This window comes from Salvia hispanica, chromosome 4 (genome assembly GCF_029641045.1).
Source record: "Salvia hispanica isolate PSC_SH4W2 chromosome 4, Shi_PSC_v1, whole genome shotgun sequence".
Classification (NCBI taxonomy): Eukaryota; Viridiplantae; Streptophyta; class Magnoliopsida; order Lamiales; family Lamiaceae; genus Salvia; species Salvia hispanica.
This window is the reverse complement of record NC_142695.1, coordinates 59,226,580-59,252,420: the sequence shown is the minus strand read 5'-3', so window position 1 is coordinate 59,252,420 and position 25,841 is coordinate 59,226,580. Positions and strand designations below refer to the sequence as shown.

At 35.9% G+C, this 25,841-nt stretch overlaps 1 protein-coding gene, 1 long non-coding RNA gene and 4 pseudogenes across 2 annotated transcripts; 5 read left to right on the top strand and 1 right to left on the bottom strand.

Moving 5' to 3' along the window:
• Positions 1 to 504: 504 nt before the first annotated feature.
• On the top strand, positions 505 to 855 carry LOC125195623 ((+)-cis,trans-nepetalactol synthase NEPS2 pseudogene; annotated as a pseudogene).
• A 3,347-nt stretch (positions 856 to 4,202) lies between these two features.
• On the bottom strand, positions 4,203 to 5,659 carry LOC148929747 (uncharacterized). Its single transcript, XR_016137631.1, has 3 exons — positions 5,503 to 5,659; positions 5,028 to 5,093; positions 4,203 to 4,553 (listed from the first exon to the last, which is right to left on the bottom strand). It is a non-coding gene; the product is annotated as an uncharacterized LOC148929747 (long non-coding RNA).
• A 2,558-nt stretch (positions 5,660 to 8,217) lies between these two features.
• On the top strand, positions 8,218 to 10,206 carry LOC125196717 ((-)-isopiperitenol/(-)-carveol dehydrogenase, mitochondrial pseudogene; annotated as a pseudogene).
• Positions 10,207 to 14,512: 4,306 nt separating this feature from the next.
• On the top strand, positions 14,513 to 15,628 carry LOC125196700 ((+)-cis,cis-nepetalactol synthase NEPS3 pseudogene; annotated as a pseudogene).
• Positions 15,629 to 18,038: 2,410 nt separating this feature from the next.
• LOC125196884 ((+)-cis,cis-nepetalactol synthase NEPS3 pseudogene) lies at positions 18,039 to 19,366 on the top strand (annotated as a pseudogene).
• Positions 19,367 to 23,993: 4,627 nt separating this feature from the next.
• On the top strand, positions 23,994 to 25,088 carry LOC125197199 ((+)-cis,trans-nepetalactol synthase NEPS2-like). Its single transcript, XM_048095912.2, has one exon. The coding sequence runs from the start codon at positions 24,090 to 24,092 to the stop codon at positions 24,882 to 24,884; it is 795 nt and encodes a 264-aa protein (XP_047951869.2). The 5' UTR covers positions 23,994 to 24,089; the 3' UTR covers positions 24,885 to 25,088.
• The last annotated feature ends 753 nt before the right edge of the window (positions 25,089 to 25,841 follow it).

Below are 25,841 nucleotides of genomic sequence, written 5' to 3'. Positions count from 1 at the left end.
AACATTTGTTCGTGGTAGTTAAGTTGATACAAATTTGTTTCTGTGGGATACGATACTCTTACTTGCTAATTGCTACACTAGCCCCGTACACTTGCGGGTATCACTTGTGTTAAAATAAGTTGAGTCAACCTGTTTTAAGAAAAAAACAATTCAAACACATTTTGTTAGAAATTACTAATACTACTATATAATATAATGTACGATACTACATTCATCCAAGAAAGCAGTCTTTAGTAACACGTCATTAACCCTAAAATCTAAAATCCCAAAGATGTCAAACAATTCGATGAAGAAAAAGCTTCAAGGCAAAGTAGCCATTGTAACCGGCGGCGCCGGCGGCATCGGCGAGACCACCGCCCGCGCCCTGGCCGACCACGGCGCGCGCGCGGTGGTGATCGCCGATGTCCAGTCCGAAAGGGGCCGCGCAGTGGCCGAATCCATCGGCCTGCAGCGCTGCACCTACGTCCAGTGCGACGCGGCGGGACGAGAGGGTCTATCATCTGTATGGGAAGTGTGGTGGCGGAGAAGGCGACGGAGAACCTGACGGACTATGTGATGTCGAAGGGGGCGGTGCTGGGGCTGATGCGGTCCGCGAGCTTGCAGCTCGGGAAGCACGGGATTCGGGTGAACAGCGTGTCGCCCGGTGTGATACAAACAGCACTCGCCGAAAAAAACGGGATTTCGCCCGAGTATATGGAGAAGCGTATTGGGCGCTACAGGAGCTTGAAAGGGGCAACGCTCACGGCCGAGCACGTGGCCGACGCGGTGGCGTTTCTGGCTTCGGATGAGGCGGCGTTGCTCACCGGAGTTGAGTTGGCGGTGGATAGCGGGACGATTGCCATGCCATTCCTTTGATCAAACTAGTCAATCTTTGAATAATAATTTAGGAAAATAATATTATTAAGTTTGAGTGGAAATAATAATATATGTGAGAGGAGAAAATAGGAAAGATGAAAAGAGAATAAAATAAGAAATAGAGAATAAAGTAAATGAGTGGAAATAAAGTAAGAGAGAAACTGGCACGGGGGAGTACTATGCATGTATATTTCTCTTTTTTTTTAATTAAAAGTTTAAACACTAATTAATAAGTAGTACTCCTTAACCCTGATTCCTGAATATTATGTACTTCCTCCGTCCATCAATGATCGTCCCATTCTGCATTTTTGTTCGTCTATCAATGAAGGTTCCATTTGTTTTTTTTTTTACTATTTTTTATAATGGACCACACATTCCACTAATCCTTTAACTCATTTTCCACTACGTTTTATTTTTATCTCTCTTACTTTTTGACAAAATACAAAACATTCAATCATTCTTACTTTATGCATCACCTACTTTATTTTCTCTTCGTTCTCCTACTTTTTTCCCTCTCATATTTGTTTTATTTTCATTTAGTTTATTTAATATAATTTTTTAATCTCTGTATCCAAAAGTTTGTACCAATTTAATTGGGACGGAAGGAGTACTACACAATAAAATAGTTGAATTATCACCAACTAGCATATACAATTAATCTACTAAGATGGTGTTCGGTTTCCAAGATAAAATAATACAAAAGACACAATCTAGGATTGAATTGTGAGATTATTTTAGTCATAGAGGTTAGCTATGACTAATTATCCCATGATTATCCATATAAGTATGAGTTGTGGGATTGAATCTCATGAACTAAATACACTACAAATTTAGTCTCGGATATAATCTTGTAAACCGAACACCAGTGGCATAGAGGATTTAATGTTATTTATATCAATAATTGATATCAACTGTCTACAAAAAATAGACTAATTTTATCATTTTTAGTTCTCTACAAAAATTAGACTAATTTTAAATATAGAAAGTTTTAAATAAATATTAACCATATACATCATTTTAAACGTGGATCTCATAATCCACTAACACTACTTTCACCACAATTTTCCCTCCTCTCTTATATTACTAATTACGTATTAAAACTCGTGTCGTTTACGGCTTTATCTATTCTTTCGTGACGGAGGTAGTAGTAAATAATATATGCACACATGAACTTAAAAAATCGTATGCAATCCTAGAAAATCATAGTTAGTGTTCCGTTATTTTGCATAATCAAATATAGTCCAAATTCACTTTAATATATACTCCTCCATCCTAATAATTATGTTTTAATTTATATTTCAAATATAATAAAAATTACATTAATGCGTAGTAATTCACACATGTACTTTAAAATTTTTAAAATAATAATTAAAAAACCCTGGAAACAGCTAAACGGGAACCGGAAAAGTGAAAACCACCGAAAACAGCGAATTAACAACAAAAAACGGAACCGCCAAATATGCTCACGGGCCGGTTTCTGTTCACAATTTTCTGAAATCGGGACCGATGGTGCCGAACTATAATCGCCGATTTACGAACTTTGGGTATCCCTATATTTACCGAATTATATAGTGGGGAAGCTTTAGCACTCTAATAAATTATTAAGTTTTGAGTATATTTGCAAGTCGACTAAAATTTTCAACTAATTCAACCACTTTAATGACCCACTCTATATAATCAAGGTGGTTATAGTACATAGTAATAGTGGGCAAGCATCACCACTCTAATTAAAATCTCTCAAACCCTTTGTTAGATAAGTTGGTCCTGTTAAATTATCTTTTTTGTTCAGTGAAGCATGATGAACTACATTTAGGATTTCTTTTGGGTCTCTACATATGTTCTCGTGAAAAAGATGATGGTATTAAATATGTTTTCATAGCAGTGTACCAAATCATACATACAAAACCACAAATTCAGAATTTTGGTCATATCCTCATTAATAATACAAAATCCAATGACGGGCCCAGAATATATAGCTAGTGGGGTCGGACCGATAATTTAATACTAATATAGTTACTCCCTCCGTCTCCGATTAATTGTCACTCTTTGACCGGAACGGTTTTAATTTTAAGAAGTGTAAAAAAAGTTGGTTGAAAAAGTTAGTGGAATGCGGGACCCACTTTTTTATATTAGTTTTATAATAAAATGTGAGTGAAGTCAGTAAGTGGAATGTGAGACCTACTTACCATTTATGGTAAAAATAAGTGTGACAATTATTGAGGGACAGACCGAAATAGAAAAGAATAACAATTAATCGGGAACGGAGGGAGTAATATTTAAATAATAATTACATAATATATAGTATTAAATAATTTTTTTTTTATCATTTTTGTTGTCCTTATTATATTTTTGTTACAATTGAATACAAAATTTATAAAATTTGAATTAAATCAATTAACTACACTGGTTAAAATTAACATAGTATTAAAACTAAAAAATAATGAAATAAAACTAGTTTACAGCATAAAACTAAAAAATAATGAAATAAAAACCATAAAAAAATATTCCTAGATTATTAAATCGCCGCCCCCTCTCTTCTTTCAACTCCAAATTCATTAATGGAGCTTCCTCTTCACTAAATTTTTGCAGTATCTTTAAATTCATTATTCTTCTCTAAATATCCTTCGTATTATAATCCACAACAATGGTTTCTTTATATTTCTCTACTCTCTTCTCATTCATTCTCTAGTTTTCTGTAGAGGCGGAGTTGTAGTATATGGGGTCGGGGAGGTGGAGTTGTCGTGGGTCGGAGGGTGGATTATAGAGCTTCCCAAGCAGTACTCACGGACCAAGAGTGGGGTCGGCCGACCCCGCCCGACCTCACCTGGGTCCGTCGTTGACAAAACCCATCTGCCATTTAATGTCACATTTTTCTTTTTTCTTCCGTCCGCCAATAAATGTCTCATTTCATTTTTACCATATTTGATAAATGGACCCTACATTCCACTAACTCATTTCACTCACATTTTATTATAAACTAATATATAAAAGTAGGCCCCATATTCCGCCAACTTTTCTACCTACTTACCTTCATAAAGTTAAACAATTTCTTAAAACCCGTGCCGGTCAAATATGAGACATTTAATGGCACACGGAGGGAGTAGTATAATAGCAAGTCCACTGAGAACTATGGTTAAACGTTGTACTCCCTCCATTATTGAAAGTTTGTCACATTTCTTTTCTGTACTCGTTTTGTAAAAATAATACTCCGTCAGTTCCATAGTAATGGAGCCGTTTCTTTTCGGCACGGAAATTAAGAAAAATTGTGTTAGGTGAGTTAAGTTGTAACGACCCGCCCATTTAGGGTATAATAAATGCGGCGTTCGCTAACTGGGTAGACATAAATGCATCAGAGACCATAGGCTAGGGTTTCATTTAAAAGGGATTTGACCAAAGCATTTAATGAACAATTAAGTAGAGGAAGAATGATACCTTAGCAAAGGAAATCCAATAAAAGACTATCGAAATAAGTGCTTATCAATGTTTCCAAAATATCTTCAAACATTTCCCAAATCCAACAGTTATTCCCACAAATAAAAGTATTCAACCCATCAAAAGATCATAGTTTTCATAATCAATAGCGGAAGCGACCAAGAGAGAAGTGAGGCTATGTATGAAGACACAACGACACTTTAAGTACCAACATATCATCTTTATTATTTCCTGCTCAACACCGCCGCCGCTCGTCACTGCTCAACCTACACATAAGGAAAACACATGCAGGGCTGAGTACGATAAACATACTCAATGGGCTCATTGCCGAAAACAGTTTTATCACAAATATAGTTATTATCATGCCATTTTCAAGTGTCTGTCGGGGTTTTAACTTTAGAAAGACCCGAGGCACCAAAATATCTTCTTTCTCAAATATCACGGTCGCGCAACCATTTTTCTCATAGACGTTTACCATATCCTCATTCTACATGACAAGGAATGCGGCCGCAATCCAGGTCACTAGACCGGCCAACCCGTACGCTGACTCTCGGTCTAACGTTGGTGTACACTAACCCAAGTAGAGTTTGCGGCTCTACAAGGTTCCGAATTCGATTATAACAATAGTGGCATAGCCACGAGGGATAGGCACGACAAAACAAATCAAGTCATGATAACACATCTTTCATTCTCATCAATATCATTTTAGGACAATGTCCTTATTTTAAAAGAAAGCCCACCTCGTAGGTTTAGCTCGATAGAATTCTCTTCTCCTCGTTTATCACACTGAGAGCGCGAAGTATCACCTTTAAATTAGGCGTATCACAAATCAGTTTCAATCATGGATTTCAATATTATGCATGATCTCACGTTTTCCCTTTTTCCCATCGATTATTTTCAAAATCAAAATATCAAAATCAAAGTATGATTAACATACCATTTTTATTTAAATAATCATTCCAAAATCACCAATAATTCGTATCACACATGAGTGTTCTACACACACAACACATGCACACGATCACTACACATGTGCACGCCAATCGAGGCGTGCACACACACACACACGATCACGCACACACACACACGTTTTCACACACATCCGTGTATCCCTAAAATTCACCGATTAAAACCCCTTTCACTCGTTCTAGATGCATGTGGATTCAAGAATACCGTTTAATCGGTAGAAGAATAGAAGATCAATAATTAAAGTACCTTTTCCAAAAGAACGAACGGTAGAAACAAGGAATTAGTCTTGATTCTTCAATAATCTCTTGAATTTCACTTGAATTCTTCTCAATTGATGAAGAAATCTTGAAGAAAATTTGAAGAAAACTTGGAGAGAGTGGGGGAGAAGTTTCGAAAATATGGGGAGAGTGGGAGGCGCCGGTTTTTGATCTCTAGGGTTTAGGGTCTTCTCTTATTTATAGAGTGCCCAAATAATAATATCCAATAATTAAATAAATCAAGATTTGGAAGATTTGGTAGAGATAATGGAGAGATTTGAGGAAGTGGCGTTAAAGCCGTTGAGAATCATGGGGTTTTCGAAAATTATAGGCTATTTAATTAGCCTATAATTTAAATTCAAATATTTCACGGAGTAGAATAATATATCACGGAGCAAGAATAAATAATTAAATCTCCCCAATTTAATAGGGAATAGGCGTGACTTGCCTTCTTCAAAAGGGATTCATAATCAAATCCTAATTTAATTAGGATATGACAAGATATGGTAGATATTTTGGTTTATTTATATTTATTCATGGAATAGAATAAATAAGGGATCAATAAAATAATAAATAAATAATCCTTTCCTCCTCAAACTAGGAGATTTCGAAAATCTCCTTAAATAGAATCATAGGGGCCGAAAATTTATGAAATAAATTAGGTATATCCGGACTTTGGATTTAATTTGGATAATTATCCCAAACAAATAATTAAATCCAAGAATAATATTATTTCTTCTCCAATATATGTAATGGCCGAAAATTTCACATGATTTAAATAAATGCTCCTATTATTTTTCTCACTCATCCCTTAGGAAAATAAATAGTAATTTTCCCACAATTATATTTCTTCGCATCAAATATTCACATATTCAAAATCAATCATCTCTTCACTTTCACTTTATTTTCTTATCGCATTGACCTTTCAACGGCCACGTCATTTTTCCACATCTTTGACTATTCAATAGCCACGTCAACATTTCAACAAGTTGATTATTCAACTCAAACAAAATTCACATATGCAATTAGGTCACATAGACACTATGCAATTAATCACTCATCAAATAATCCACATATCATAGCATTTAAGGCATTTAATGCAAAAACTTTATAACCCGAAAATTAGGGTTTGAAAAAGTGGGGCGTTACATAAGTAAAGGGAGAGAAAAGTGGAAAATGAAAAAAGGTGGAGAGATGAAGAGAGGATAAAGTAAGAGAAAGTAAACTAAGTGTGGAAAAATGTGTTGACTTTTACTAAAAAGGGAAATGACTCTATTACTATAGAACGTACCAAAATGGCAAAATGACTCTATTACTATGGAACGGAGGGAGTAATAAATATTTAGAGTGGAGAGTGTAAAGTAAAAGAGAATAATTTAGTTTAAACTTATCTCTAAATTATCCTCTTTCTTACTTTATCCTCACTCCACTTTAACTATTTATTACTCTTTGCGTCTCACAAGAATATGCATTCTTTCATTTAGTCCATCCCACAAGAATATGCACTTTCTAATTTTGAAAACTCTTCTCTCTAATGAGGGGAGACTCATTCTCCACTAACAATACTTTAATTACTTTTTCTATGCATCTCTCTTACTTTACTAATTTTGTATTAAAACCCGGTGCCGAACTCAAACTGCATATTTTTGGGGACGGAGGGAGTATTATTCTTACAAAACGAGTGCAGAAAAGAAATGTGAAAAACTTTCAGGGACGGAGGGAGCATTATTTTTACAAAACGAGTGCAGAAAATAAATTTGACAAACATTCAGGGACGGTGGGAGTATTTCTTAAAATATGTACTCCCTCTATCCCATCACAAGTAATCAACTGCCCATATTTGGTTGTCACGCCACAAGTGATTAGTTTCCTTTTTAACAAAAATAAAACTTAACCTCTCTTACTTTATTTTCTCTCATTCTTACTTTATTCTTTCTTTATCTCTCTTACATTTTTCTCTCTCATACTTTATTATCTACACTATAACTCAATATATATTATTTTCTTAAACATGTGCCAAAAAGAAATTCATCACTTGTGGTGGGGCGAAGGGTATATAAAATATAAAAGAAAATAAAAAAAATATGGAAACAGCCAAACCGGAACCGGAACATGAAAACCGCAGAAAAGCCAACGGTTTACAAACCAAAACCGACAAGTATGCTCACGGGCCGGTTCTGATTCACGATTTCCTTAAACCGGAACTGAGTGATCCCAAACCATAACCGCCGTTTACAAACTCTAGGCATCTACCATATTAGATTGGGCTAGCTTCAACACTCTAATAAATTATTCAGGGAAGTTTTAGCATTTTTGGTCCTCTCCTATTAATTTTATATTTGCTAATCAACTAAAAGTTGCAACTAATTTAGCCACTTTAATGACCCACTCTATATAATCAATGGTGGTAACTTAAAAATAGTGGGCAAGCCGCAAGCATTAGCATTCTAACTAAAATCTGCCAAACCCTTTTTCCTATTTGAGTAGATAAGTTAATTATAAGAAAAACAATTCAAGCACATTTTAAGTTTCTTTCTTTTGTATTGAAAAATAAACAAACAGAAATTTAAAGATTCTATTATGGTGGACTGCAACCTTACCTTTGGCATCATGTATTAGCACCACTACCACTACGCCGATGTACGCACACTATTTGATTTGACAGATATTACTAACTTTATAAAGTACTATATTCGTCTAAGAAAAACTGTCTTTTTTTCATTTTTGGTTACGCATCAAAACAATGGCGGATCAAACTGAATATCGTGGGATCGAATTCGAACCAAACAATTAAAATAATTAAAATAACTTTACATTGAAACTTGTGTAGTCCTAATATTTGTGTATCCATCTTTCCTGCTCTATATATAGACATATATTCTTTACTTTTAGCATCTAAATCCCAAATATGTCAAACAATTTGACGAAGAAAAAGCTTCACGGCAAAGTAGCCATCGTGACAGGCGGCGCCAGCGGCCTCGGCGAGACCACCGCCCGCGCCCTGGCATACCACGGGGCGCGCAGGGTGGTGATCGCGGACATCCAGTCCGAAAAGGGCCACGCCGTGGCGAAAGCCATCGGCCTGGAGCGGTGCAGCTTCTTCTGGTGCGACGTGACCGACGAGCTCCAGGTCGAGAACCTGGTCCGGTGGACGGCGACGACGCACGGCGGCCTCGACATCATGTTCAGCAACGCCGGCACCGCCACCAGACTGCCTCAAACAATACTGGAGCTGGACATGACGGAATACGACCGCGTGATGCGCGTGAACGCGCGTAGCATGGCGGTGTGCGTGAAGCACGCGGCGCGTAAGATGGTGGAGTTGGGGACGAGAGGGGCAATCGTCTGTATGGCGAGTCTGGCAGCGGTGAAGGCGATGGCGAACACGACGGACTACATGATGTCCAAGTGTCCGACGCTGGGGCTGATGGAGTGCGCGAGCTTGCAGCTCGGGAAGCACGGGATTCGGGTGAACAGCGTGTCGCCCGGGCTGGTGTACACGCCGCTGGCCGAGGAGACGGGGTTTGCGTTGGAGGATATGGAGAGGTTCATTGGGCCCTACAAGAGCTTGAAAGGGGTGACGCTCACGGCCGAGCACGTGGCGGACGCGGTGGCGTTCCTGGCTTCGGATGAGGCGGCGTTGGTCACCGGGGTTAATTTGGTGGTGGATGGTGGGATGGTTGCTGCGCCATTCCTTGAAACAAACTAATCAGTGTTTGAATAAAAGTATCAAATTTAAAATTCCAATAAACAAGCTCAACTACGGCGATATCTCAAAGTTTGTCCCATTTTTCATTTTCATCTGTCCCATAAAATTTGTCTCATTTCTCTTTTTACCATTTTTTTAGTGAACTCATATTCCATTAATTCATTCTTACCCACATTTTATTATAAACTACTCCCTCCCTTCCCCATTAAAAGTCACTTTTTTCCATTTCGGTCCGTCCTCAATTAAGAGTCACACTTCATTTTTACCATAAATGGTAGTAGGTCCCACATTCCACTAACTCACTTCACTCACATTTTATTATAAAACCAATATAAAAAAGTGGGTCCCACATTCGACTAACTTTTTCAACCAACTTTTCTTTACATTTCTTAAAACCCGTGTCCGGTCAAACTGTGACTGCTAATGGGGGACGGAGGGAGTAATATATAAAAGTAAGATCCACATTCCATTAACTTTTTCAACCACTTTTCATTACATTTTTTAAAATTCGTGTCTAGTCAAAGTGAGATCATATTTAAAGGATGGAAGGAGTATTTTATTTCCTTAAATTGTTATATTTTCTTTTGAGTAAAGGCCAAAACAGGTCCTCAACATATGCCCATTTTATAATTTTGGTCATATACTTTATCTTTTTAATTTTTGCATCATGAACATTTCAACTCGGGTTAAAACCGTTTAAAAATCGGTCAAAATCAGGTTAAAACCGTTTAAAAATTGACGAAATTGTTAGTATAGGACCAATTGTGATCCGAGTAGAAATGTTCATGATGCAAAAATTAAAAAGATAAAGTACCAAAATCATAAAATGAGCCTATGTTGTTTTGGCCTTTTAACTCTTTTCTTTTTTGTTGAGTCAAGCATGATAAGTTCATTTCACGTTTCTTTATCGGTTCTTTATACATGTATCTACAGGAAAAAATGATGATAGAAGAAAACAATGGTTGACTTTGTGTTCTTGACAAACCCGAATTTAGCCCCATTGAAAACTGTAGTGTCGTATTTCTAAATATTAGATATTAATTCAAAGAGTCAAAGGGTTTAATTGGTTATTAAATTCTAGTTAATTTAGTGAAAATTTCAGTAGAGTTGGCAAAAATGTACATCAAAAACATTTAATAACACAGGACCAACAATGCTAGTATTAACTAGCTGAGTTCTTTATTAGAGCTCTTAAACGCTGCCCCCGCCGCCCACCCACTGCACAGTGCCAAACTCCAAATTTATAGTTTAATGACTAATAGATGATTTGTTAATATTGGGAATATATATATATATTGGCTAATTAATTGATGATGATTAAGAAATCGTTCAAATACACCACAACTCAGAGATATTTGTAATCAAATTATTTCATGATATTTATTACACATAAATATTCATTACAGTTATTACAAATATTTAGATTTGTCCAAAAATTTTAAATATTTAAATTTATACCCAAAACTAATAAATATTCAATATTAAAGGAAAAACTCATCTTTTATATAGTTATAGATATATGCAGGGTTAAGTATTTAATATATTCAGCTGACTCTTGCTGGAAAAAAATACATCTTATAAAAATTTATTTATCATATCATCATCAAGTGACCTCAAGATTTTTACTTTGAAAAGTCCAGAACACTAAAACATTTCAGTGTATCATCCATCAACACTCATCATCAATATCATCATACCATATCTGAACATACATGATAGAGAACCTGGCCACATTCCAATTCAATAGACCTGACCGGCCATCTCGAAATATGCTACCCGATAGACCTGACCGGCCATCTCGAAAGATGCTACCCAATCTACTGGGTGTACACTAGCGAGTAGGGTTTGCGGCACTACTAGGGCCCGACTTCAATTAAACATACATGACAAAGCCACATCAAATATATTCCATCAAATAAAAACATGGCATGACAAGTATACTGTTAGGTTTGGTATACTGAAAAGCATGTTTAGAGCAAGTTACGCGCGCGAATAGAATCTTGCTTGTATACGTAAAACTCTACAATCCACTTTTAACCTGATTCAGTATTATTCGAGCAGTCTCGCACGAATAGAATCACTATTATTATTACATTGTGTTTGCTTGTGCATTTATAAGATGTTTTATAAATATTTAAATGTATAAGAAGCAAACAAAGTCTAAGTCTTTTGCTTAGTAGACCGGTTGTGGGCGTCGTCCACTTTAAGGTAACACGGTCAGATCCATGCAATGCTTTGCAAAAGAAAAAGAAGAATTTCACAACCTAGATAGGTTTTGACTACCTATCGTGAAAGGTTGCAATGTCAGTCCGCATATTTCTAAGCCTTACTGAAATAAGATGACATTGGTGTGGTATAGCACTGAACGGATCTAACAGCAAGACGTGTCTTTATGTTATCTACTGAAAGACTAGGTCTTGATAAAATACTATTTCTTAATCTACATATGTTAGTATTGAGCATACGGTATTGATTATGCACTACTTTGACTTATCAAATGGTGCGGGTTTTTCGCAACCCAATAATCCTGATATATTGGGTAGTGGTGATTAATATCTAGCGGTGCTAGGATTACTATTATGTTGAAACGTGCGCGAGGTGAGTCTCGTTTGATAATGTCCTCAAGAGGAGCTCAAACAAGGTTTTATTATTCGGAAAACTGGCTAGTTGGAGTTCTATTACTCTATGAATAATAAATAAATGATTCTTGCTAAGTCCACTCTTGGAATTAATAAGATATTAATTAATTAAGTCCATAGCAGACATTAATTAATTAATGGACATTTATATCTTAAGCGCGGGAAATCAATAATAAAAGTGGAAATCCGGATTACTTGTAATTTCGGATTTGGATGGGGAGAGTTCAATATTACTTCTGTAGTGGCTGCTCGTAATATTCCAATATAAACTTGTATTAAATTGTGGGTTCAATTTAATTAGTAAAAAGCTAATTGGGCGAGCCTATATCCAAAACCTTCCATAGATCCCTGTCTGGGCCCAAAAGGAACTTAATATAAATAGGAGAATAAAGGAGACAGAATAATCACAATTTGTTTTTCTCAAATTTTCGAAAATTTCGAAACTCCCAGCTGTAGGAGATTTCGAATTTCAGTCCTATTCCAAAAAGGATTTCTTCTGTGTTCTTTATTTAAGTCCTAGTATTCTAGTAAGATCAGCCCACACTGATATTGGAGTACAGTTCGGGAACCAGAGAGAAGATCTGTGGTTTAGTATTGATGATCATCGTGGAGAAGGCGCAAGCAATCGTCGATTCTTTGGATAATCAAATCGGTAACCCTTAACTGTAGTATTCATGTTTAGGATTTACTTTCTATGAGCATGAATTATTTGCGTTCTAGCGTGCAATTATCTGTTTAACATGTGAATTGATTAATCGCATAATCGGTCAAATAGATCCGTATCTGATTTATGTGTTTTGTACAAGTCTTCCGCTGTGCAAGAGGCTCCAAAACCCCAGCATATACTCCACATCACATTTCACGTCAAAAGTATATACCCAGGACATAGTCAATATTTAAAAAGAAAGTCCATCACGTTTGCTTAATTCCCAATTCAATTTTCTATTATAGAACTAATAACAATATTAATATTGAAAAAGACTAAACCAAGATATGCAAATTGGACAGGAGTATGCCAGTAGTGTTGCTACACAGAAATATGACCACATCATCGTCCTTCGTCCACATCATGCCCATCTACCTCATTCTTTGATATAATTTGTCGTCGAGAGAAAAAAACACACAGCCGCAACGCAAATGCAACAAATGATAAACTTGAAATTGTACAAAAAATCACTTTTAAGTATTGAATCAAACCTCTCATGTAAACTTCACAGAAAAGTTGCTTGATTACTAAACAACATACACACAATAATAAAAAATACAGTATAAACTGAGGACATTGGTTTTGCGCCTACATGATCGGTAGCTTCATAAACTTGAATGCAACGAACTTTGATAACCGAATAAATTGTGGAAGGCTCCAGATCAATGAGCAATGTGTGAAATAATTCTATGATGTTAACCTTTCTTTCTATGGTATAAAGAAAAATATCAAACTTGACTTTTGTAAGTTAAGTAGGAATGCGTGGATCAAAATGTCATATTTATAGGTGAAAAAAATAACCATGAGATGGTTTAACTTCTCCAAATCAAAATATGAATAATAAGCTTAAAAAACTGAATAATTAATTTAAAAATTGATTGGTGGGAGGAAACTATATAGGAACACACGTTTTTTCTTTATGATGAATTTAATATTTTACTTTTTTTTCTATTCTCTTAAAGAATTCATGATAGAAAAAAAGTAAATGTAAAAAAAGAATGATAGGCATTAATTTCTTAATTGATAATGTAACTCTATGCTAAGAGAATATTTATAATTCGTTAAACCCATTACATTCTCCCCTATGCACCCTTAATCACATTAATGTAATGGGCCTAATGGCAGGTGCATAATTTATCTATATTTTTAATGTCCAGTCAAAATCAACGTTATTCAGTTATTTGAAAATTTAACGGCCACATTTAACATTTGAAATTTAATGGCCAAAAACCGCTTAATGATACACGTTACAAATCAACCTAATATCTAAATAATTGAAAATCTTCCCCAAATTTATAAATATTTAAATTCATGTTTAAATTTATGAATATTCAAATTAAGGTCAAAACTCGCCTTTTGTATACCTATGCATAGATAGATAGATTCAACCGGACTTTAATAACCACTATAGAGTGGAGGTGCTCCAATACTGTAATTAATTAAAATCTACAGAGTACAAAATTCTTTGCCAACTTTAATGAAAATAAATAGAGCTTAGGGTTAAAATATATGATGCCTCCCTATTTAGTTTGATATGAAGCAGAAAGAAAAAATAATTAAAGTGGTCACACCTCAATAGAGAGAAAAAAGTCTTGTAGGATGGTGAGTATTTCTATTTTCACATGTCTCAAAAAATTTGTCACATTTCATTTTTACTATTTTATGATTTTATCAGTGATCCTCGCGTTCTGCTAAGTCATTTTCCCTACCATATGCTCCTCCTATCCCATAAACTTTATCACACTTGACCGGATATGAGTTTTAACAAATATAAAGGAAAGTACTGTGTATTTTTATAAAAGTAAAATGTTATAAATTTTATGGGACGGACGAAAATAAAAATATGTGACCAACTTTCCAGGACGAAGGAAGTACCGTATATTATTACAAAACTATATTAAAGCAGGACCTATATAACATACATTCTACTAACATTTTCTAATTCATTTCTATTTGATAAATTCATACATTCTACTAACATTTTCTAATTCATTTCTATTTGATAAATTTTGTGGGTGGGGGAAGTATCCATCTTTTTTATCTATATAAAGACATCGATCCTTTGGTTAGTAACGCATCATAAACCCTAATCTCCAAATCCCAAATATGTCTAGCAATTTGATGAAGAAAAAGCTTCAAGGAAAAGTAGCAATTGTAACCGGCGGCGCCAGCGGCATCGGCGAGACCACCGCCCGCGTCCTGGCCGATCACGGGGCGCGCGCGGTGGTGATCGCCGATATCCAATCCGAAAAGGGCCGCGCTGTGGCCGAATCCATCGGCCTGCAGCGCTGCAGCTACGTCCAGTGCGACGTGGCGGACGAGGAACAAGTCGCGGCCATGGTCGAATGGACGGCGACGACGTACGGCGGCCTCGATGTAATGTTCAGCAACGCCGGCATCTTGGCCAGCTCCCTTCAGACCATCCTGGAGCTGGATTTTTCGGAATACGAGCGCGTGATGCGCGTGAACGCGCGTGGCATGGCGGTGTGCGTGAAGCAGGCGGCGCGTAAGATGGTGGAATTGGGAGCCAGAGGAGCCATCGTCTGTATGTCAAGTGCGACGGCGGATAAGGCGTCGATGAACGTGACGGACTATGTGATGTCGAAGGCGGCGGTGCTGGGGCTGATGCGGTCGGCGAGCTTGCAGCTCGGGAAGCACGGGATACGGGTGAACAGCGTGTCGTCCGGGGCGGTGTTCACGCCGCTTGTTGCAAACGATGGGATGGTGACGGCGGCGGATGTGGGGAAATATGTCGCGCCCTACACGAGCTTGAAAGGGGCAACGATCGCCACGGAGAATGTGGCGGACGCGGTGGCGTTTCTGGCTTCGGATGAGGCGGCGCTCGTCACCGGAGTTGATTTGAAGGTGGATGGTGGGGTCATTGCCATGCCATTCCTTGAGTCAAACTAATCTGCGTTTGAATAAATGTATCAAATCTTTAATTCCAATAAATAAGCTCGACTACCTTATGTTGAATAAAGTTGGATTTTCTTTTCTTGAATTGTTATAATTTCTTTGTTTTTGAGTCAAGCATAATAAATTCTTTTTTGGATTTTCTTTATCAGTTCTTTAGAGAGACGAACTATAATCGGGTTTCAGTTCGATTTTTTTCCTAAACCGAAAAATCGAATTTAGTTCAAAATCCAAACCGTACCGAACTCGAAAAATCGAAAATCGAACTAAGCCGAGAAAACCGAAATTAATTTTGAAAAACCGAAAAACCAAAATAAAACGTAGTACATATATTAATAGGATATGTATAGGTTTGTATTAAAATGACAACACCTCTTAAAGTGATATCATACCACCATTTCTAGTCAATCATTTGTACACGTGGACGAATAATCAGCTATCATGTGGCAATCATAAAAAACGCTCAAGGGTAAATTTTCTTGGTCTGCATATCCAATTACGCTAGATTGCAATCTATACATTGCAGTTTAGCGTTTATAACAATGCAGGCTACGTGGTATCACAGTGTCACTTTAACATATAGTCTTTTAATGCACCCCTATATGTATATTTGGTCTTACCCTATTAATTTTATATTTGCAAATCAACTAAATATTTCAACTAATTCAAACACTTTAATGACCCACTCTGTATAATCAAAGGTGGTAACTTAAAAATAGTGGGCAAGCATCAGCCTTCTAACTAAAATCTGCCAAACCCTATAAAAGGTATTGTCATTTTAACGTACCCCAGGGATGCGTTATATTGCTAACTATTTAAGTTGCTAACTCTGCTAACTCATCAATACAGTGTATTAAAACTGTCAATACGGTGACAACAAAATGTCAACACATAATATCAACACATTATATTGAAGTTCAACAAAATTATGTGTAGACATTTTGATGTCACCGTGTTGACATTTTTAATACACTGCATTGATAAGTTAGCAAGTTAGCAACTTAAGAAAGTTAGCAATTGATCACACCCCATATATATATATATATATATATATATATATATATATATTTAATCTTATCTTATTAATTTTATATTTGCAAATCAACTAAAATTTCAACTAATTCAACCACTTTAATGACCCACTCTATATAATCGAAGGTATAACTTAAAAATAGTGGGCAAGCAATAGTGGGCAAGCATCAGCCTTCTAACTAAAATCTGCCAAACCTTTTGCCTATTTGATTAGATAAGTTGGGCCAATTATAAGAAAAACAATTCAAGCACATTTTTAAGTTTATTTCTTTCAGATTGAAAAATAAATGAACATAAATTTAAAAATTTTATTATAGTGGAATGAAAAGTAAGACCTTTGGCATCATATATTAGCCCCACTACCACTACACCAACATACACACGCTATTTGATTTGATAGAAATTACTAACTCTATAAAGTATAACATTCATCCAAGAAAAACGGTTCTTTTCTTCATTTTCGGTTACGCATCAAAACAATGGCGGATCCACCAACTGAATATTATGAGGTCGAACTCGAACCAAACAATAAAAATAATTAAATATTTTTTCAATAAAAACATAATTTAATTAGTGCAAATGAGTAATTATTTTAACGTGAGAACGACGTATAGTTTTCGCTTATTTGAAATAAACAAATAAAGAATAAATTCTCAGTCTATTTTAAAACGTGATGCCAACCAGCTAAGCTATTTAAATTTTCAAAACATATGATTTAGATAATGTATTGATTAAATGAAATTAGGAACAATATAATAAATAGGAACGTATATAGATTAATGACTAATAGATTATTTGTTAATATTGGGAATATATATATTGGCTAATTGATTGATGATGATTAAGGAATTCTTTAAATACCCCACGACTCATGAATATTTGTAATTAAATTATTTCATGATATTTATTACACATAAATGTTCACGACAGTTGCTACAAACATCTAGATTTACCCAAAATAATTAAATATTTTAACTTCATAACCAAAACTAATAAATATTCAATATTAAGGGAAAAATTCGTCTTTTATATAGTTATAGATATATGTTTGGGATGACACGGGAATTAATGCATAATTGGTAAAGTAAGAGAGATGACACGGGAATTGATGCATAATTTGTAAAGTAAGAGAGATAAAGAGAAGGGTAGTTAAAATAATGTTAGTGGATAGTGAGACTCATATTATTATTAGTGTAATGGTGGGTCTGTCTTAAAGGTATAAGTTGTAAATAAATTAATTTATATATGTAATGAATTTGGGAGAACTTTTCTTAAATAGAAATGGGATAATTTTATGGAAGGGACGAAAAAGAAAAGTGTCCTTATATTTATGAAATGGATGAAATATCACTTATGAATTCCACTATCAACTGAAGTAGGAGTACATTATTTCAGCTACTTTTTCTTTTTTACTTATCTATTACTCCTATTAAAATTTGTATCATTATCCATTAGCCTAGTTCTATAAAATGGTGGGAGTATAAGTTGGACTTTGTTATAAGAAAAACAATTCAAGCACTTTTTTAATATTACTATATCCATCTTTCTTTCCCTATATAAGACATACTATATCCGTGGATTAGTAGCATCATCAACCCTAATCTCTAGATCACAAATATGTCAAACAATTTGATGAAGAAAAAGCTTCAAGGCAAAGTAGCCATTGTAACCGGCGGCGCCAGCGGCATCGGCGAGACCACCGCCCGCGCCCTGGCAGACCACGGGGCGCGCGCGGTGGTGATCGCCGACATCCAGGCCGAAAAGGGCCGCGCCGTGGCGGAATCCATCGGGCTGGAGCGGTGCAGCTACGTCCAGTGCGACGTAACGGACGAGGAGCAGGTCGAGGCCATGGTCGAATGGACGGCGACGACCTACGGCGGCCTCGACGTAATGTTCAGCAACGCCGGCACCACCACCAGACTCCCTCAGACCATCCTGGATTTGGATTTTTCGGAGTACGACCGCGTGATGCGGGTGAACGCGCGTAGCATGGCGGTGTGTGTGAAGCACGCGGCGCGTAAGATGGTGGAATTGGGGACGAGAGGGGCTATCGTGTGTATGTCAAGTGCGGGGGCTGAGAAGGCGACGGTGGACAAGACGGACTATATGATGTCGAAGCGGGCGGTGCTGGGGCTGATGCGGTCGGCGAGCTTGCAGCTGGGCCGGCACGGGATTCGGGTGAACAGCGTGTCGCCCGGGATGGTGTACACGCCACTCGTCGAGGAGCTGGGGTATGCGTGGGAGGATATGGAGAAGTACATTGGGCCCTACATGAGCTTGAAAGGGGAAACGCTCACGGCCGAGCACGTGGCCGAGACGGTGGCGTTTCTAGCTTCAGATGAGGGCGCATTGGTCACCGGAGTTGATTTGGCGGTGGATGGTGGGATAATTGCCACGCCATTCCTTGAATAAATGTACTCCCTCCCTCCGTCCCAAGGAAGATGACCCCTTCCTTGGGCGGCACGGGATTTTATGCAACTTTATTTTGTGTGTTAAGTGGAGAGAGTAAAGTAAAAGAGAGGGAATAAAGTAGAGATAAAGGGTTTTCCATTTTAAGTAATGAGTCATCTTGATTGAGACAAATAAAAAAGGAAAGTGGGTCATCTTCAATGGGACGGAGGGAGTATCAAATCTATAATAAAACTAGCATTACACCTGTGATATGCACGAACAAAGATGTTTTCAAACCATGTATTTAGATTATGTGAACAATATCGTTATACGAAAATTACATTAAAAAATGTTATATACTCCCTCTGTCCGCGAATAGGAGTCCCACTCCATTCCGGTACGGGTTTTAATAAATGTTAAGAAAAGTGGGTGGAAGAAAGTTAGTGGAATATGGGTCTCACTTGTATATATTAGTTTTAAATGATATGTGAGTAGAATGAGTTGGTGGGATGTGGGGCCTTTTTACCATTTATGGCATATATGAACCGGGACTCCTATTTGCGGACGGACCAAAATGGAAAAATGAGACTCCTATTCGCGGACGGAGGGAGTAATAAATATGAAACAATTAATTACAAATTATATAAAAATATATCATAATAAATTGGTTAATCGATTACAATCATGATCATATATATTTGGGATGCTGATTTAATGCTAATTAGTAAAGAACAGACTATATATAGGAACGTAAATGGATCAATGACTTAATAGATGATTTGTTAATATTGGGAATATATATATTGGCTAACTGATTGATGATGTTTAAGAAATCGTTCAAATACCCCACGACTCATAAATATTTTTAATCAAATTATTTCATGACATTTACTACAAATATCTAGATTTACCCAAAATTTTTAAATATTTAACATCAGAGTCCTATTATCCACAAATCCACTCTTAAAGACCGAACCACCGAACCCTATCAAATTAGGGCTTTTAGATCTAGTTTTTTATGGATAAGATACATAAATTTATAAATTATTTTCGCCTTCATCACGAGCCTATTTTAATTCATCCGAAGGTAAATAAGTCATACTAACATGCTACGAAGATTTAACTTCGTTCCAGAATATATTACTTCATTCTAGTAGGTTTTTACTTCATTCCAGTAGGTTTTTACTTCATTCCAGTACTTAAATGTGGTTTCGCCGTTGCGTGCCGTTCTTTCTCTCTACAATATCTACCACCAACGACATGGCGCTAATATGGTTTAATAAACACATGGAATAATGTAATAAATTATTGGAATGAAGTATGGTAGAAGCATTTGAAGTACAGAATGAAGTTATAAACCTATATAATGAAGTAAAATGGGCTTATAATGAAGTCGAAAAAAATTTTCATAGCAGCACATCTCATAAAAAAACTAGATCTAATGGCCTAGATTTGATCTCTAGTTCGATTTTTAAAATTGGTTCGACATTGATCACAACTCTTTAACATTATACTCAAAACTAATAAATATTCAATAATAAGAAAAAATAGTGTCTTTCATATTGTTATAGATATATGAGAGTCGAGTACTTATATATTCCGTTGACTCTTGCTGATAAAATATTTTATAAGAAAGTATTTATCATGTCTTCATCAAGTCAATTGACTCTTGCTGAAAATATATTTTATAAAAAAATATTTATTATATCTTCACCACATCATCTTAAGATTTTACTTTAAAATCCTTGAACACAAACATTTCATCGTATTATCCATCAATGCCCACCAACAACATCATCGTCGTACTAAATGTGGGGTATTTAAATATCCAAAGCAAAAGTGAGTCCATGTAAAAAATTAACATGTGGCCCAAGTGTTTAAATACCCAACGCACACAAACTGCGGCCCATTTACTATAATCGGCAGTCTCATATTCCACTAACTCATCATATGCACACTATAAAACGAATATTTTAAAGTGGGATTCATACTCCACTAATTTTTTCAACTCTCATATTGATATATTTCTTAAAATTCGTGTTTAGTCAAATTTGAACTACTATTCTGAAACGAAAGTAGTAGTAATTGATTGGCCCAAGATTATTTCACTTTTGGACCATTCAAAACCATTCACCACGACGATGGGCCGCTTGTTGCAAACGATGGGATGTTTACGGCGGCGGATGTGGGGAAATATGTCGCCTCCTACACGAGCTTGAAAGGGGCAACGATCACCACGGAGAATGTGGCGGACGGGGTGGCGTTTCTGGCTTCGATGAGGTGGCGCTTGTCACCGGAGTTGATTTGAAGGTGGATGGTGGGATCATTGCCATGCCATTCCTTGAGTCAAACTAATCTGTGTTTGAATAAATGTATCAAATCTATAATTCCAATAAACAAGCTCAACTACCTTCGGCCCACGAGACGATTATGTTAAATAAAATTGTATTTTCTTTTTTGTTGAGTCAAGCGTAATAAATTCATTTTTGGATTTTCTTTATCAATTTTTTAGAGAGACGAACTACATTCAAGTTTCGGTTCGTTTTTTTGCCTAAACCGAAACAAAATCGAAAAATCGATTTTAGTTCAAAATTCAAACCGAACCGAACTCGAAAAAAGGAAAACCTAACTAAACCGAAAAAACCAAAATTAATTTAAAAAAACCGAAAAACCAAAATAAAACATTAGTACATATATTAATATAGGAGTGTGATCAAATGAAAACTCTAAATATTGTACAAACTCAAAACTATGATCTGAACTATTGAAAAATGTCAACAGATCACAAAAAAGCATCAATGGAAAAATGTCAACAGAATTTCAACGGTAGTCAATGATTGATGTTGTGTTGCTATTGTGTTGATACTGTGTTGACATTAAAATCTTGAAATTTTACATTGTGTTGATATTGTATTGAAACAATGTTGAAGTTGTGTTGAGGAGTTTTGAGTTTGTACAATATATAAGTTTGCATTTTATTACTACCCTATTAATATATGTATAGGTTTGTGTTAAAATGACAACGCCTTTTAAAGCGACATCCTACCATCATTCCTAGTCAATCATTTGTACACGTGGACGAATAATCAGCTATCATGTGGCAATCATAAAAATCGCTCAAGAGTAAATTTTCTTGATCTACAATATCCAAAACGCTAGACTGCAATCTATATTTTACAACAAAGGCAAACTTGTGAAGTGCCCCGGGGTCCCATGAAACCCCAACCTTTGTATGTTTTACTATATATATATATTAGGTTGACGTAAAACAAATATGTTTCCCATTAGCATTGTTTTTTATTTTGTCAACACTATCTTTCTTTTCAAATAGACAAGATATTAATTTTAAACTATACACATTTTGCAATAATTTTTTTAATTTAATGAATACTTCCCATTTTTAAACTACTTTTATTTTGTCAACACTCTTTTTTTTTTTTCAAATAGACAAGCTATTATTTTAAAATATACACATTTTGCAATATTTTTTATTTTATGAATACTTCCCATTTTTTAAACTGCTTTTAACAATTATATGTATAAGTAGTTATTGCCATCATCCTTTTAATATTCTGCAATTGTTAATACTCCCTCTGTTCCATAGTAGTGAATGCTTTCTTTCCGTCACAAAGAATAAAAAAAAATTGTATTGAGTGAGTTAAATAAAGGAAGAATAAAGTAGGAAATGAAAAAGATAGAGAGATAAAGTAAGAATAAAGTAAGACAAAGTACAGTAAATGAGAAGAAATATGTTGACTTTTACTAAAAAGGGAAATGACTCTGATATGATGGAACGTACCAAAATGACAAAATGATTCTACTATTATCGAACGGAAGGAGTAGTAATTTGGACCCCCCAGAGTCGAAATCCTACCTCCGCCACTGTATTGCAGTGTAGCGTTTATAATATTGCAGATTACGTGGTGTCACAGTGTAACTTTAAGAGGTGTCATTTTAACGCACCCCTATATTAACGCACCCCTATGTATATATTTGGTCCTACCCTTTTAATTTTATATTTGCAAATCAACTAAAAATTTCAACTAATTCAAACCCTTTAATGACCCACTCTATTTAATCAAAGGTGGTAACTTAAAAATAGTGGGCAAGCATAAGCCTTCTAACTAAAATAGTCAAATCTTTTAAAAGGTGTTAGTCATTTTAACACACCTTTATATATATATTTATATATATATTTGGTCTTATCCTATTAATTTTATATTTGCAAATCAACTAAAATTTCAACTAATTCAACCACTTTAATAACCCACTCTATATAATCGAAGGTGGTAACTTAAAAATAGTGGGCAAGCATCAGCCTTCTAACTAAAATCTGCCAAACCTTTTGCCTTTTGATTAGATAAGTTGGACCAATTATAAGAAAAACAATTCAAGCACATTTTAAGTTTCTTTATTTCTTATTGTAAAATAAATGAACATTAATTTAATGATTTTATTACAGTGGACTGCGACCTAAGACCTTTGGCATCATATATTAGCCCCACTACCACTACCACTACACCAACCTACACACACTATTTGATTTGATAGAAATTAATAACTCTATAAAGTATAACATTCGTCCAAGAAAAACAGTTTTTTTTTTTCATTTTCGGTTACGCATCAAAACAATGGCGGATCCACCAACTGAATATCATGAGGTCGAACTCGAACCAAACAATAAAAATAATTAAATATTTTTTCAAAATAAAAACATAATTTAATTACTGCAATTGAGTATTTTTTTTTTTAATGCGATAACGACATATAGTTTTTTCTCTTATTTGAAATAAACAAATAAATAAATTCTCAGTCTATTTTAAAACGTGATGCCAACCAGCTAAGAAAACATATGATTTAGATTATGTATTGATTAGATGAAATTAGGAACAATATCATTATACGAAAATTATAAAAAGAAAATGTTATATAATAAATATGAACAATCAATTACAAACTATATAAAAATCTATCATAATAAATTGGTTAATTGATTTATGTTTGGACAGCTGATTTAATGCTACTTAGTAAAGAATCGACTATATAATAGTAAAAAATGTCATTTTTTTCATGAATTTTCATCTGAGTTATCACCCAATTGCTATATCCATCTTTCTTTCCCTATATAAGACATACTATATCCGTGGATTAGTAACATCATCAACCCTAATCTCTAGATCACAAATATGGCAAACAGATTGATGAAGAAAAAGCTTCAAGGCAAAGTAGCCATTGTAACCGGCGGCGCCAGCGGCATCGGCGAGACCACCGCCCGCGTCCTGGCCGATCACGGGGCGCGCGCGGTGGTGATCGCCGATATCCAATCCGAAAGGGGCCGCGCCGTGGCCGAATCCATCGGCCTGCAGCGCTGCAGCTACGTCCAGTGCGACGTGGCAGACGAGGAACAAGTCGCGGCCATGGTCGAATGGACGGCGACGACGTACGGCGGCCTCGACGTAATGTTCGGCAACGCCGGCACCTTGGCCGGCTCCCCTCAGACCATCCTGGAGCTGGATTTTTCGGAATACGAGCGCGTGATGCGCGTGAACGCGCGTGGCATGGCGGTGTGCGTGAAGCAGGCGGCGCGTAAGATGGTGGAAATGGGAACCGGAGGAGCTATCGTGTGTATGTCAAGTGCTGTGGCGGAGAAGGCGACGGTGGACTTGATGGACTATGTGATGTCGAAGCGGGCGGTGCTGGGGCTGATGCGGTCAGCGAGTTTGCAGCTCGGGAAGCACGGGATACGGGTGAACAGCGTGTCGCCCGGGGCGGTGATCACACCGCTCGCCGCGAGGTATGGGCTAGTGACGCGGGCGGATGTGGAGAAGCATTTGGGGCCCTACACGAGCTCGAAAGAGGCGACGATAACGGAGGAGAGTGTGGCGGAAGCGGTGGCGTTTCTTGCTTCAGATGAGGCGGCGTTTGTCACCGGGGTTGATTTGGCAGTGGATGCTGGCATGATTGCCATGCCCTTCCAATAAACATGTACCACTCTCTTAGTTATTCCAATAAAAAAGGTATATACGATGGCGGTTCCAGAAATTCGTAATCGTGGGGTGGAAACAAAGATAACTAATACCCCCTCTATACTGTTAAAAATAAGACGTTTTCCCTTTTAGATTGTCTCATTAAAAATGAAATGTTTTCTAAAATGAAAACAAAATCTCTACTTTTTATCTCTTTTACTTTACTCTATCTTCATTAACTCATAGAACAATACTGCATAAAATCTCGTGCCAAAAAACAATTGTTTCATTTCTAATGGGACGGAGGCATATAATATTTGAATAATTATTTTTTAATAAAAATATTAAAATTTAAATAGAACTATTAATTGGCGTCAATGATTATTCAATTATGAAAATGACTAAATACTCCCTACGTTTCGCCATAGTTGAGGCGAAACTTTTCGGCATGGAGTTTTAGAAAGGAATATAGGGTGTGTTAAATAAATAGATAAAAGAGTAAGAGAGAGGAAAAAGTAGAGATAATAAAGTATAAAGTGAATAAAGTAAAGAGAATAAAGTAAAGGAGTAAAGTAAGAATGGGAAAAAGTTACCATATATAGAAATGACTCAACTATGAAGAAATTTCCCGACTCAACCATGAAGAAACGGAGGGAATAATATTTTATTATAAATTATTCATGGTAGTTTGGATAAATTTAATAAAATTACTAAAAGTCAAAATGCAGCACTTTTTTATTCTAGTCTGTTAAAGAAAATAATGAAATCAATAATTAAAAGTAATTATTATGTTTATTCAAATTAGGGTATAACAATTTATGAATTCGAAAAATAATAGTGAACATACTAATTGTTAATTAGTACTATATACAAAGTTGAAAAAGAAAATAATAAAAATTCTTACAGAAAAAGTAAAATATCATCAACATTAATGCTAAAACTTATGCTAAAGTTTTCGTTCATTCAAATGTT